Raw genomic sequence first — 14,219 nt, 5'->3', positions numbered from 1 at the left:
TGTTCTGACTGAGGGTCTCTTCTCTGCTAAGGACCTGTCCTCTCATGTGCTGCTCAGGCCCAGCATTCCCTGTGCTGTGACTCCCAGTGACTCCCAGTTAAATGGGTGAAATGTACTTTAACACAATCTTCATGCACCACAGAACACTTTGTTCGGGAGAGGCTTCCTTGTTTATTCTCATGAAAGTTCTATCTTCCTCTCCAGGCATACTGTATATGTGATGAGCATTGGTAACGATAGCAACAATATTATCAAAAAGGGATTCATGCTAATAAATCAACTTTCTGTTAAAATACGGTGGGGAAGAACCAGATAGCAAAGCTCATCTTTTGCAGGCAAAAACGTGAGGACTATATAATCCTACTATATGTGTATGAATTCCCTTTCTACTTTTCATCTGTGACTGTGCCTGTGTCTTATATTATTATATTATACAGTTGAGACCAAGCGACTTCGTAAGTCAGCCCTGTCCATATAGATTGCATTTGAAAACACTTGCAGGGCTATTACGAGAGGAGCTCACAGTTCCGTCGCTTGTGTTCTCAGCATTGGCACCTCAGATAAAGGACCCGCCTCCTCCACTGCCTGTTGGACCACGCCCACAGCCACGCCCTCAAACACTCCCGCGACCACTCCCATGGTCACAGCCCCGCCCACGACCTCAGCCGCCGACGTGGACAAGCAGGAGGAGAGGTAAACATCCTCTCTTCCTCTCTCTCTCTCCTCGCTCTCCTTTTGCACACTCTCTTGCTAGTGACCGCAGGCCCGTGAGAAGTCTGAGCTCACCGCCGCCGACGCCCTGGCTGTTCCTGTACTGTTCCCATCCCTTGATTCAGTGCCTGATAAATCCTTCTCACCGTTTCCGCCCATTTCCTATCAGTCTCCATAAGCACTATGCACAGTCAGTCAAGCTCTTATCAATCTGTGTCAATCACCGGGTGAATGCGTTTCCGTCGCAGAGCTTCACAAGAGTTCTCAAAACTTTTTCCAATTTATGTGTCTTTGTTGCCTGCTCTGAGTAAATGCATGAAATATTTATCAAATATCGAAGTCAGCGTGTGCCCAGAAAATTCTGCCAGCAAAAATAAATATTAGAAAAGAGACAGAAGTTCCAGCAGTTTTCCCTGAGCCATTTGATACGGAATGCCTTGTCGAGGCTAAAATATTAACCGTATTTTGATTTAACCAAAGTCCTTTGGCGGCTTTTTTTTCTCTTTGTTGAAAATTATTGAATAAACAAGCGTATGTGTGTGTGTGTTTTCCTTCCTGGTGCAGAATGTGCTTCTAGACTTTTCTCCCCTTGTTTCCCTAACTGAATAAAAAGTGAAATTCTCCCTCCACTCTCTCTGAAATGGCGGCAGACAGGTGCAGGCTTGTATCTCCGCAGTCGGTGCCTGGCACAGCTCCCTCTGTCTGCTGATCCCATTCAGGATCAGATTCCCCCAGAAAGAAGCTCCCATGGCACGTCTTTGTGTTTCAGTCATGGGAGTTTAGTGCTGGTACCTCAGTTTTCCATGTGCAAAGCAGTGTAGCCCTGAACTTACTACTTCCTCTCAGGCCCCATCCAGAGCCACACCCCCAACCACTCCCACATTCATAGTCCCACCCCCAACCACTCTTACAGTCACAGCCACACTCCCACAGTCACAGCCAGAAAATATGGCTTTTTTAAACTGGTCCAGCCAAAAGGGCAGACTTGCTGTCTCAGGACAGGGTGTCTATCTGTGCCATTGGGCAAGCATGAATACAGCTGTTTAGATATTTATCATACCGTCACCACCTTCTGTCTCACAGCGTCTCAAACCGGAGGGCCAAGGCGGTGTACCCCTGTGAGGCCGAACACCATTCAGAGCTCTCCTTCCGAGTTGGCGCCATATTCCGTGACGGTAAGCATCCGAGAGGCACCGCAGAATGATCTGAGATCAGTGTAGGAGCGTGTCAGGTGCACTGCAGTGATCAGTGAGGCTGATCTGAGATCATTGGAGTAGTGTGTGAAGTGCACTGTGCAGGGCATTGAGGCTGATCTGAGACCAGCGGAAGAGCACGTGAAACGCATCGCACTGGGCTCACCACATGGGGATACGAGGGCTCCTCCAGGCTGCACCCCAGTGTGTTCTGTAGATCTGATCTCCCCTAACTGTCCACTTGCAGGGCCTGTACAGACAAGGCCACACAGGGTCAGCGCCATTGGAGGCCAAACGATTCACTAATAGGAGGATCTGGGCACTTTTTATGCCTGAAGTTAAAAAACAGGAGCCATGGGCTGGCCTTGTGTCCCAATTTTGTCAACAACTGCTCCCACCAGCCATTAGCAGTGGCTGCTCTGTGCAATATAATGTGTCTGAATACAGAGCAGATTTCAGACACCAGGGTTTTGCCACATAAAGCTGTGGGACCTGGCAGGAATCAGCAGGCTCCGTGCTCCAGCCTGACAGCTCTGTCTCTCTCTCACACCAAGCGCTTTGAAGATGGCGTGTCACGGCTGAAAAAAAGCCGGTGTGGTTCCTACTTTTTTTTCCCCCTTCCCCCTTAATCTTTTTTTGTCTTTGGGGCTCATCAGATCTTGGCCCAGCACTGTGCTTCAGCTTGACGATTCACAGCAGTCGGTAGATACGCGTAAGGAGGTTCACAGGAAGGTCACCGCGTTTCTTATCGAACGTTTCTTACAGTATAACCCCATTGTCGCTGGGCTGGGATTCCGCAGGGTGAAACTTGCTAGGAGCGCGTGTTTGTTTTTCTCTCGCTGTGTCTGTCCGATCGAGCAGACCGCTCCTAATTCCGCTGACCCCGCCTCCTGACCTCTGACCTCCGCTTGCACCGTGTCCCTTCCGCAGTGACCGTCTCCCAGGAGCCGGGCTGGTTGGAGGGCGAGCTGGAGGGGAAGAGGGGCCTCATCCCGGAGAACTACGTGGAGATGCTGTAGCCAGGGCCGCTGACTCCGCCCACTTATACATGGTATCCATGGTCCCTGCCCCCCTCACATGCTGACTCACCATTGCATACTTTTTCTTATGCACCAACCGCCCAATCAGATATTTATCAACCCGCACATCCCCAAAACCACCAAACTTCATACGTAAAAGGACCCTTACAGGAATGGAATATGCTGCAATATATTCTAAATGTGTCATCTTTTGAAAACGTCATGAGAAATTTATTTCACGCCAGCCTATTTGTAAATAAAATAGAAAATTCTTGCAATATATAATAGCAGCTGTGTAGAAAAAAGATTTGTATATTTACAGATGCGTGAATTTTGCAGTGTCTTGATAATATATTTACTTCAATATGTTTCAGGATATTCTGTCTCTGCAAGGGTGAAGAATCGAATGTTAAATTTTGTACTTTGGAGACTGGTGGTCCGACGCTGTGTTATTCTGAAACCAGTCTTTATTTTGGGGAATATACTGAATGAAAATAAAAAAATGTTATTTTAACGGTTACTGTCATTTAAAAATGTTTGGAAGTCATGCATGAGTTTAATATTTGGAGCTGTGATTCTTTATTAGATGCAGCAAACATATAAAATACTGTAACAATTGCACAATAGTGTCTTCTGGCTCACCATGACTGAAACAAGGCACATTTGATGGGTATATTTTGATATGGATGACACTTTCACATGGACTTCACATGAAAGATGCCTATAATTGGAGCACTTGTGAACTTAAACTTAAAGTACCAGTTGCTCTTATTGATTGTTGTTGTTTTGATGACTTTTTATATTTTTATGAGCACAAGCACATTTTACCCTATTTTACCTGTCTGTGTTAAGTATTATATTGTTATGTTCGACCTCATATGTAAGGCTTCAGTATTCAGTTTGATGAGATAAAGCTTTGTCCAACTTCGTGATTTCGGCTTCTTCAAAGAAGGATACGTGTGTTCACTTTGCTGAAAGTTTGTGTGGAGCGTAGAAACATCAATGAACCACTCATTTTCAGTAAAGTAGCAATGATATTACTGCATGCTCTCATGAAACCTGATTTTGAATCTTGAATATGGAATGGAATGAATTTTGAATATGGAATGTAAGTGTGTTAATTTAAGACATCCATTGATTGATTAAAAATGCTTTACTTGTGTATTTTGTAATCATATATCAAGGCTAAGATGCTTGTAACTTTTGGATATCTCTAATCAATAAAAAATAATAAAGATTTTTAAAATTCATAGTCTGGGCGCTGAATAATATACGTTACTAACATTAGAAATAAAAAAAATAACAGGGATGTGTCAATGTTAGAGATTTATTGACTCAGTCGTGATGGTTTGATTTGCCATCAAGACCAACACATGGACATAAATAGCTCACTAGAAGCAGATTATAATTCTGAGGTAATATGTTTATTTAATATGTGTCTGTACTGTGAAGACTACAGAGAAGCTGCCTGTACTGTGAATGATTATACAAAATAGAAGAGACTGTGTGTCTGTCTAGTGTGAATGATATTACAGAGGAGATGAGACTGTATGTGTCTAATGTGAATGATACAGTATTACAGAATAGAAGAGACTTTCTGTGTGAATGTTAATGCATAGGAGAAGATACTGTTTGTGTCTACTGTGAAAGATATTGCAGAACAGAAGAGTCTTTCTGTTTGTATGTGGATGTTAATACGCAAGAGAATATAACGTTTATAATGTTCACAGATAATGAATGAGCCCTGTTACACTGTACCATTTCCCAGCTTTCTGATTGATGTCTGAGGCATGGCTGGTAAAATCACATCTGATCCCCCTTACGCGGCGTACGCATTTTAAAGGGTGACTTTGGTGTCGCTTGTTTCCGAAAGTTCATGAAATGCGGAGTTTTTAGAGGTCTTAGCAACCTTTTAATGCCACCCTGTGATATGAGTGAAGAAAATTAGTATTGAATCGACTCATTAATGGCTTTTTTATGACATTAAGCTCAGTTCAGTGGCAGTTAACATTTCCAGTCACTGAGCTGGCTCATTATTAAATGTTAACCTTTGGTTTTTAAAAAAGAAAAAAAAACTGGCTCAAAATGGCTAATGCAATTATTGGGTGTTGAGGCAATTTTCTTGTGATGTTCACTCAAGATTTCTTCCTGAACAAAGGTACTTTTTTTAATCAGACAGTTTGGTGGTTATCCAAACGTCCAGTTCCCCAAATCCTAGGTATCGTAGCATTGACTGTTGTAGAAGGACTGCACGGTCATTTCTGATGAAACTGAGTGATGTGTGGCCATGCCTCATAGAGAAACAGGGTTCATTTTACATGGTTAAGACATTGTGTTGCTTCTAAGCATCAGTCCAGAACTTAAATATGCAGCTTAATTTTCTTACATGGATAATTTTCCTCCAGTTTGGTACTTTTAAGTAGGACGTCGCAGTTTATTTCTGGAGTGGGGAAGGGGGTGTACACGTTTAATAGATAATCGTGCAAACAAATGCAGTGTCTTTACAAATGCTTGATAGCAACGTCAACTACAATTTCCTAACATCTGACCCTCCTCAGGGTTGCTTAATAAATAGCATCTTGGTATTGTTTGTCGTAAAAAAAAAGTAGTCTGCTTCCTCCTCCTGGTGAATGATTACAGATGGCTGGCTTGACAACTCTTCACTCCTGTGTCAGGCAAAGAAGTGTTCTTGTAGTGCCTTGGCCAGAACACACCTAGCTGTTCAGCAGTGGAATACATCTAACCATGTCGCTAATCGCTCTACAAGAAAAAAAATCCAGTCAAACACTTTTCATGCCATGAAAAGCTATGTTTTGGTCGACTGAAACACTTGACACCGATTACAAAACGGACACAGAGCCTCTTCGTTGATGACTAACGCGGCTCACACGCACCTGAACATAATATGCTGTTAATTAGCGTGGAGATGACGCTCCTAGCCAGAGGCCAGCAATTTGTGCAGGAGTTAATGGTGTCGGCAGGGTTCTTAGCCTGACCACCGTAAAAATAAACAGAAACTTGAGAGGCGGCTGGAGACGGAGCGTAGAACCGTTTCCACGGGAGCGCCTCGCCTGCTCAAACCAGGCAGAGCTAACGAGGCGGGGTAATTATTCCCGTGATCAAACTCCAAGGTCTTTTTCGTCTTTGAGGTCCTGGAGCAGTGCTGAATCCTAATGTCTTTGAGAGCGAAAACTCTCTTCCGCCTGCCAGATTCAAAGGTCGTCTGCGCAGGAAGTCCCCTCTGTGTCTCTCCGGGTCCCTGGCTCGAGGGTTTGACGGCGCTTGTGAAGCCTCACGCACGCACGTACCGTTTTGGCCAAAGTGGACGTTACGAGGTGTGAGCTTCTCGTCGCTCCCGATGCAGTGACTGATGGTCGCTTTCAGATTTTAAATGAAAGATTTAAAATCTGCCAGCGTAGCCTAGCCCGGCTTAATGCAGTTTCTGCTCAGCACACCCCAGTGCACAGCCTGAACCGTGGAGGCGCACCTCTGATGCACTGACTGTACTTACAGTACTGACTGTACTGTACATACAGTTAATGTGCACATTGACTGTACGTACTGACAACACTTTGACTGTACATACTGACTGTACACACCAACTGTATGCACGGACAGTTCACACTGTATGCATGGCCTGTCCACACTGGCTGTATGCCCTGACTATACACACTGAATGCATGCAACAACTGTACATACTGACTGTACACATTGACTACACACTATGCACCAACTGTACATACTGACTGTACAAACTTACTACACACTGACTGTATGCACTAACTGTACACACTGACTGGATGCACCATCTATGCATACTGACTGTATGCAATAACTACACACTGACTGCATGTATTAATTGTGCATACTGATTGTACGCACTGACTGCACACTGACTGCATGCATCAGCTGTACACACTGACAGTGCACCTCTGCAGCACTGAGGCTGCGCTTCATCCAAGCTCAAATCTGCTGCTTGGCACCAAACGGGGGTTTGGTTCACCGCCCGTGTATTTGTGTGCGAGTGTGCACGTATCTGTGTGTTTGCGTGCTCTGCGCAGATGATTAACCTGTGTGTGTGTTGTGTTGTGTGTGTTTGTGCGCACACATTTTTATGGGTCAAATGTGTGTCTGCGTGTGCGTGCTTGCATGCCTGCGTGTGTGTGTTTTTGTGAGAGAGACTGTACAGCAGTTGGCTCCTCTGTAAATGATTGGTTATCCCTCAGTGTGATGAACTGTCACTCCTACCAACTGCCAAGAGCTGCGTACACTTCCAGTGTAGTGTTACACATGGTGTTGAAGCCTCTATGAAGGAAATAAGAAATACTAAATAAGAAAACCAAGCTCTATGAGGAAAATAAAGGTGGTACTGTTGTTGCGTTTACAGTACAGTACAGAAGAAATACCCAAATGGCCAAATGCAAAACACACTCACGCATGACCAGAAAATTGGAACAAACAGAGGGGGAAAAATGTCTCAAAATTGAAAAATCATTTGCTTCGCGAGTTGTTTTCGCTGCTGTGGAGACCTAGTTTTGTCGGAAAAGACGTATTTCCTTTTGTCAAACCGATCCAAAGCGCTCATTTTTTGAAAGCGTATAAGCCCTCTATTAGGCTGTAAGTCACAATTTTATCAGGCTCGAATGGCGACCCTTTTCTTTGAATCTGTTGCGTAACTACCTACTGTAATTTCATGTATGATTTCAATATTTTTTTCTGTTTGTTGATGATGGCGTCTTGCCCTGCCCTCTGTTTATGTCCTCTAATAGTTATTCCACCTTGTCACATGCCTCTCATTCCATAGAGACTGGCAGTCTACACGGCAGTTTACACGCTGACCAAGGCACAAAGGTTCTTTTTACCCTTTTTTGATAGTCATGGCAACCTAATAAAGGCTGTTAAACATTCCAAAAAAGGAGTCCTCTTGGACTCTGCTACTTTCTGACATTTTGACAAAACCTGCTCCCGTCGAGCACCCTTTTCCTGAGCCCTGAAGCAAAGGAGCAGCGCGTCCTTCCGTCTCCAGCTTCCTCTTCAGGGATGACAGGGAGCGAGGACGGAAGCGTTTTAGCGCGCCGCGGGGTGAGGACAGGTGAGCCAGGCCGGAGGGACGTGAGCAGCAGTGGCGGGGTCGGGCTGATCCCGCGGAGTCTCTTCTCGAGGGCCCCGCGGCGCAGCCTGAGCTCACTGGAGCCTTGCGCGAGATTAGGAGCGAGGCTTGGAAGAGGGCCGCAGATTTGAGAAAAGAGCAAAAAGCAGAGAGAGAGAGAGAGAGAGCGGTCTGTTCTCCCGTCTGGCATTCTGGAAAATTCTGTGCGCGGTGACTAAAGCTGAGGGTGAACGTCTTTTGTGGGGGGGGGGTTGTTCAGTGTAGAAATCGTGCCTTCTCTCTCTGTCTCTCTATCTCTCTCTGTATCTCTCTCCCTCCTTCTCTCTCCCTCTACCTCCCCCACTCGCTCTCTCTCTCCCCCCCTCCCTCCTTCCCTCTGTCTTTCCCTCTCCTGGCATCATGGTGCTGTTATTTATGTCTTTGCTTCTACTCACCGCCCCAGTCCTGGTTCTGTTGAGCCTGGAAAGTCCCCTTTGGGCCAAAGCCTCAGTCAGTCTCACTGACCCCCTGTCTCACTCTGCTGTCGGGGCACCGCACCACCGAAACAAATCCCAGTGTTGCACTTCCTCACACACTAGGTAATCCTGTCCCCCACAAATCTGATCTTCCTGTGCATTCTGTTTCATTCCATAACCTTCAATATATGCAAATATTCAACAATGTATTTTTTTCTTTTAGAATACAGCTCTTCAGATTTTCCAGCAAATCAAAACAGCATAATTTCATATCATAATTTCAATCAGAAACTCTCTTAAAAACTTTCTTAAGGAAGCTTACAGGGAAGCTTAAGTCGTACCTGCAGTCTACTGTGTCTCTACATTCATGTTACGTGGCAGTGTGAAAATTAATCATTTGCTTTTAAAATATAATAATTAAAACATTGGCCTGAGAGTGACCAAGCAGATATTTAATCTATGTCTTTAGATTGTGATACATCAGTGGTACAGCTGTCTATGAAGAATGTTAGTACACCCTGGCTTGTTATGACTTATATGAATATTCACCTATTTGAATACTGCTGCCCCATAACTGGCTATTAAAATGAACATATAAATATAGGAATGTGTGTTTTCAGTTTAACACGGGATACTGTTCAATGAAAGCAGAATGAATTCACCCTGAAGCCCAAAATCACTCCTGTCATGGTCACATGTGTAATACGGTCGTCTGTCCGTCTGTCTCGGTCCGTCAGGCGAGGGAACAGGCGGTCGTGTTTTTCGGGTGTTGTATTTTCTGGGAGCGGGGATGTGTTATTTAGCGGTGTCATATTTAAATGAACACAAAATGTCCGCCGAGCTCTTGGTTCAGAAAGGCTTTGTGCAGAATGCGAGCAGGAGCCTCTGCCTGCCAGCTGCCTTGGCGTCAGAATCCCGCCGAATTGTCTCGGGGTTGGCGGTGCCGGGTAAGGAAGGAAAGTGCATTCGCTACATGATTTATTAGAATCCCCCCGATATTTCTGCAAACACTGTTAGGGCAATATCTGCTTCAAGATATACAGTAAGTTTTGCAGGAATTGTTAAGTTTTTTTTTTTTTAAACTCAGGATGCTCTTGCACTGTAGAGATCAGCAGACACACCATATTGTTCAAAGCACTGGAATAAAACAGCTTTAAAAATGAGGAGGAAGAGTTCAGGCGTGTTAAGGAAACGTGCTCAGGTACTGTGGATTCAGAAACTGGGTAAAATTGCATCAGCTCAATTTTTTTTCCTTTTACCAAATAGAAGATCACAACATCTCTCTTTCACCCACACCGTAAGCAGTTCGTAATACTTTCATCACACGGAGACAATGCGAGTTGCTTTTATTTTATTCTTATTCTCATGAAGTACTGAGAAATTCAGCTGGAGTTAATAATCATTGAAGTTACCATATTTATTTTATTATACAGAATCCAAGAACTGGTCGGAAAAGGGAGAGGATCAGCTGAATCTCAGCGGAATGCTGTCTTTGTGAAACAAAGTGGCATATTCTTCAGGACAGTCCTGGTGACGCACTGCAGAGAGGATGAACCGATGTCAGGGCAGAACGGGGGGAAGGGGAAAAAAATGCATTATTTAAGAGTCTACATTCCAATTAAGAAGGGTTGAGTGATGTTCCACGGACAGCCCATGGAGGCTGAACTGACAGGAAGATGAGCTCTTCTGCTTTTTACATTCCCGTGGACTCCTCGCAGAGTATTTAAGACTGGCCCATGGCGCCCTTCGCCAAAGCGGTTGCACGGTCACATCTGGTCCTCCGCAGTTCTCGAATTTGATCTTTGATTCGGATCTCTCTGCTTGCAGGCTGGATAACGTCTCGCTGCAGTTCAGTCGAGCTTAGATTCTTTAAAGATCCGTTTGGAATGAGCGTGGAAATCGCTGTCATTGCGGCGAAGGCATCGCGCCTGCCGCAGATGTGTTAACACACCGCGCCGGTGCCTTCTGGGAAAACCGAAAAGCCATTCTGGCAATCTGGAAATGTTGAGACAATCACATTGAAATGAAATTCAGAGTGTACAAAATAATACAAAAAGCCATTCGGCAACATTAACACAAATAAAAGTTACACTAACATTCAGGTAGTTTGGTGTCAGTCTCGATAGTTTGTACATTCATTCTCATTACCCAAACATGCCTGATGGCTTCTGCCACTTCCTGGCTTCACCTTCACAAATTCACCAACTAGCCGGAACATTGGTATTGGTGGGAGACAACGCAAACTGAAGTTATTTTAACAACACAGGTAAAGAGGAAACTCTTATATTACTCAACGTAATGACTCACTGTGGTATTTACAAGATACTGGAAAATGGCAAAACATATCAGTTAAAAAGGCACATGTCCCCTTCACTACACTGTAAACATCTCTTTCTGTGTGCATGCATAAACATTTCACTTTACAAAAAAGATAATTTTTTTTTTTTTATTCAAAGTACTTAAATATTTTTTTTCCAGCAAAATAGAATTCTTTCAAAAATACTTTCCCAGTCTCGCTTTGAACCACTAACATGTATTCTCATTTATATATATATATAAAAAGGAAAATGAACAATAAAACCATCTTTACAGCTTATTTCATGTCCTTCACAATTTATACACACGGCAATATACAAAATAACAAGAAACTGAATCCATGAGATGTTAGGGACATGCTAATTTGTATACTGTCATCATTGGGTTTGCTCTCTCACTCGGACCTGGGCCCACAATATAAAGTGGCATAACCCCCCCCATTCCACACACACACCCAATACACACACTCACATCATTTCTATACATAAACATCACATTAAAGCAATACTAATGTCTCAATAATCACATTTAATTTTCTGTGCAAATCTACTGGTTGGCAGTGGGACCAGTCTAATCCCGTTTTAAAGAAAAGGAAATGTCCTGTAAAAAGAGCTTTCTAAATAAAGCTCTGTATCGACACCCTCCCCCCTCCTCCAACTTCTGAATGAAACAAGATGGCCAAACAGTCTGGGGCTTTCCCATTGATCAGTGGCAGAGCTCCTCTATGACTCTATGGTCAGTGGAGTCAGGAAACATCATAATTATTGTTACTATTTTTTTCTGAATGGGTATAATCATTGGGTGGACACACTGTAACAGTAGTATTCAACCAAATGGACAAAAAACTGTAAAGGAATATTGTTTTGCAACAAAAAATTAATGTAAGATTCTGTTTTACAATATCTTTAAAAGTATTGTTTTAAAAGAGGCCATTTATCTGCATATATCTACAGATGTTAATTCATTAATGTAATGCAACATTACACGTGGAACAAATAATTTTAGGTTCTGCAGGTACTGATAATTTCAGCAAATGCTGAAAACGCAATATATGCACATTTGCTTGTCATATCTGCTTAGCTTTAAGAAACCCAGACTTCTTATAAAATGTTGTCAGAACAGGTTGTTTTTTGTTTTTGTTTTTTTGTTACAAATTTAAGCACTTTTATAAATGTTGCTTTCATTTTCGCTGGAACCTTGGTCTGCGTTTCTGTTTCACAAAGAGCTGATTTTGAATAAATGAGCGGTCGACTCCGCGACTCCAAACAGCTGAAACAAAGAGCTGTAGTAAGTACGCGCGTGGCATCACAAGAGATGAATCATAGCGCAATGAGACGTCCCATTGTAAGAAATGGACCGGGTTTGAATTTCGTAGTTCAGACAGAGCCGGCGTTTTTGCATCTGTTGCTGCTTCTGTTGTCCTAGCTCGTGGTTATGGATGTTTGCGGCGTGGTGCGTTTGCAGCGCGCACATTTGTGCATCTCTCGCTGTGAATGTTCTAATTAGAAGACACAGAAACTTTGCTCCCACCTCCCCCGTCCTCTGCTGTTGTCAGAATGTTCCGCTTCTTTTTAAATGATTTGCCTCGTATGGGTACATATTCCTAGGTTTTGCATATCGGTAAAAGCTCGCTTGTTGCACTTCGCTCGTAAATTAAGTGTGTGTGTGTGTGTGTGTGTGTTCCGTAATACTCTTGTAGCCCTTGGGAAATGCTCAGATGTTATTGTTGTTAGCTTTTCATCCTGTATTCTCTTGTTAAAGTGCCACAGACTGCTTCCTATTAAATCATTTCTGAACCACGGACTTTTGAGACTAATGTACTGCAAGAGCCAGCTTCACAATAGCACTTCATACTACAAGGCAGTTTCCAGGGTGACTTAATAGATGAATGTGTGTGCGTGTTCGTGTGTGTGTGTGTGTGTGTGTGCGCGCGCATTCATGTGTACGTTCGTGGGTGTGCGTGTGTGTTGTGATTGTTTGTGATTCATAGACCAAACAAACGTATGGCTTTTTATCCACTGAAACGTTTCCATGGTCTTTGGAGTCAGGGGCGCTCTCCTCCCAAATGCTTTTCCCAGTTGGCCGTCGGGGCGCGAGGGAGCCTTTTTCCGAGGCGTGGCTGGTCACCTGGTGTGTCACGTCAGGGTCCTCCTGCTGTGCCGCTCCGCCCCATCACTGTTTGTGAAAGTAGAGCGTGTGGGTGAGACCCGACTCCACCTTTGGGATTTGATCGCTGATGATCTCCACCAGCATCTCGGGGAACTCCACCTTCAGGGCCTGGGACTCACGGAAGGTGTAGAAGCAGAAATCCAGAAGGTTCCCCACCAGCTGTAAACAAAAGGCACTGCCTTACAGGTCTGACTAAAGCAGCCGAAATGTAATAGCTTCAAGCTCTCTGGCCCTGCCCACTGTTCTGGCCCTGCCCACATTTATGGTGTACTTAAATATTTAAATTAGTGCGTGTACTTAAAATTGCATGCCTTGGACTCAGAGTGGTGTTACAGTACAAGTTCCCTTAATGTGTCTCACCCATACCTCCACCATTGATCCCAACATCTAACCACCATCCCATTTGCTATACAAAATCATTTGACTGGCCCAAACAAGTCAGTGATTGCCAGATTGCCAGATGTAACTTCAACCATTCTATGGTTCATGAAACCTCACTGTCCCATCACTAGCTGTATTGTGATGCAAACTGATTATATTGCTTATTCTGAGTCACAATATATCTGATTTATTGCAAATCACTGCACAAAAAATACAACGGTCTAACTAATCATTAAAATAATACAATAAGGAGCTGAGACATCTATGTCATTACTCAGCCTTAAACACTTAAATCTTTTTATTTTTTATTTTTTTGCTTGTGAGAATACTGTAGTAAATGTTTCTGATTTTGGGTCAGGGACCCAGATAATGACTAGATCTGAAAGACCAAATTAAATTTAATTGAATAATTAATCCAAACAATTATGAGTAAAGTCTACTGAAATAATTACAGAGTAGCGGACAAAAACAAGCATTGTAGCTCGCCAGCAGTGAAATTTCATATGGACGGTTTCCTCAAACTAACTTTAAGCCAGAGTTTCCTGATAACTGATATCAGGAAATGCTGGCAGAAGTATTCTGGTTTTTCTAAATATCAATGACAAACTGGGCTTCAGACTGACTCCCAGCTGACGGCTGTCCCCCGTTGACCCTGAGAAAGCTCTCGATGAGGGGGCGTGCCTTACATCGTGCATGGCGTCCATCAGTTTGGTCAGCTGGAAGAACCGGTGCCAGGTCTGGCCCGAGGTGCTCGTGGCCTTCGCCACCGACCGCCGCAGCTCCTTGATGTAGTTCACCCTCATCTCCTCGAACGCCGCCTGGTTCTTCAAACCCTCCTTGGGAACTGCGAAGTCAGGAGCAATAT

General features: G+C 43.8%; 2 protein-coding genes across 4 annotated transcripts in view; one reads left to right on the top strand and one right to left on the bottom strand.

Annotated features, from left to right (window-relative positions):
• The window catches only part of LOC118226725 (rho GTPase-activating protein 10-like), a 50,451-nt gene extending 46,278 nt beyond the window's left edge, over window positions 1-4,173 (top strand). For all 3 annotated transcript variants that reach the window (XM_035416552.1, XM_035416550.1, XM_035416551.1), the window contains exons 21-23: window positions 547-693; window positions 1,795-1,886; window positions 2,835-4,173. In XM_035416552.1, coding sequence (XP_035272443.1) covers window positions 547-693; window positions 1,795-1,886; window positions 2,835-2,923 — 328 coding nt within the window. In that variant the 3' untranslated portion in view covers window positions 2,924-4,173. The remainder of the gene's footprint in view (window positions 1-546; window positions 694-1,794; window positions 1,887-2,834) is intronic.
• A 5,651-nt stretch (window positions 4,174-9,824) lies between these two features.
• LOC118226724 (mineralocorticoid receptor-like) overlaps window positions 9,825-14,219 on the bottom strand; it is a 73,164-nt gene continuing 68,769 nt past the window's right edge. The window contains 2 exon segments of the mRNA XM_035416549.1: window positions 9,825-13,132; window positions 14,041-14,198. Of these exon segments, the coding sequence (XP_035272440.1) occupies window positions 12,977-13,132; window positions 14,041-14,198 (314 nt within the window). The 3' untranslated portion in view covers window positions 9,825-12,976.

Source organism: Anguilla anguilla, chromosome 5 (assembly GCF_013347855.1).
Source record: "Anguilla anguilla isolate fAngAng1 chromosome 5, fAngAng1.pri, whole genome shotgun sequence".
NCBI classification, from domain to species: Eukaryota; Metazoa; Chordata; class Actinopteri; order Anguilliformes; family Anguillidae; genus Anguilla; species Anguilla anguilla.
The sequence above is the reverse complement of the archived record's forward strand: the minus strand, read 5'-3'. Positions and strand labels throughout refer to the sequence as shown.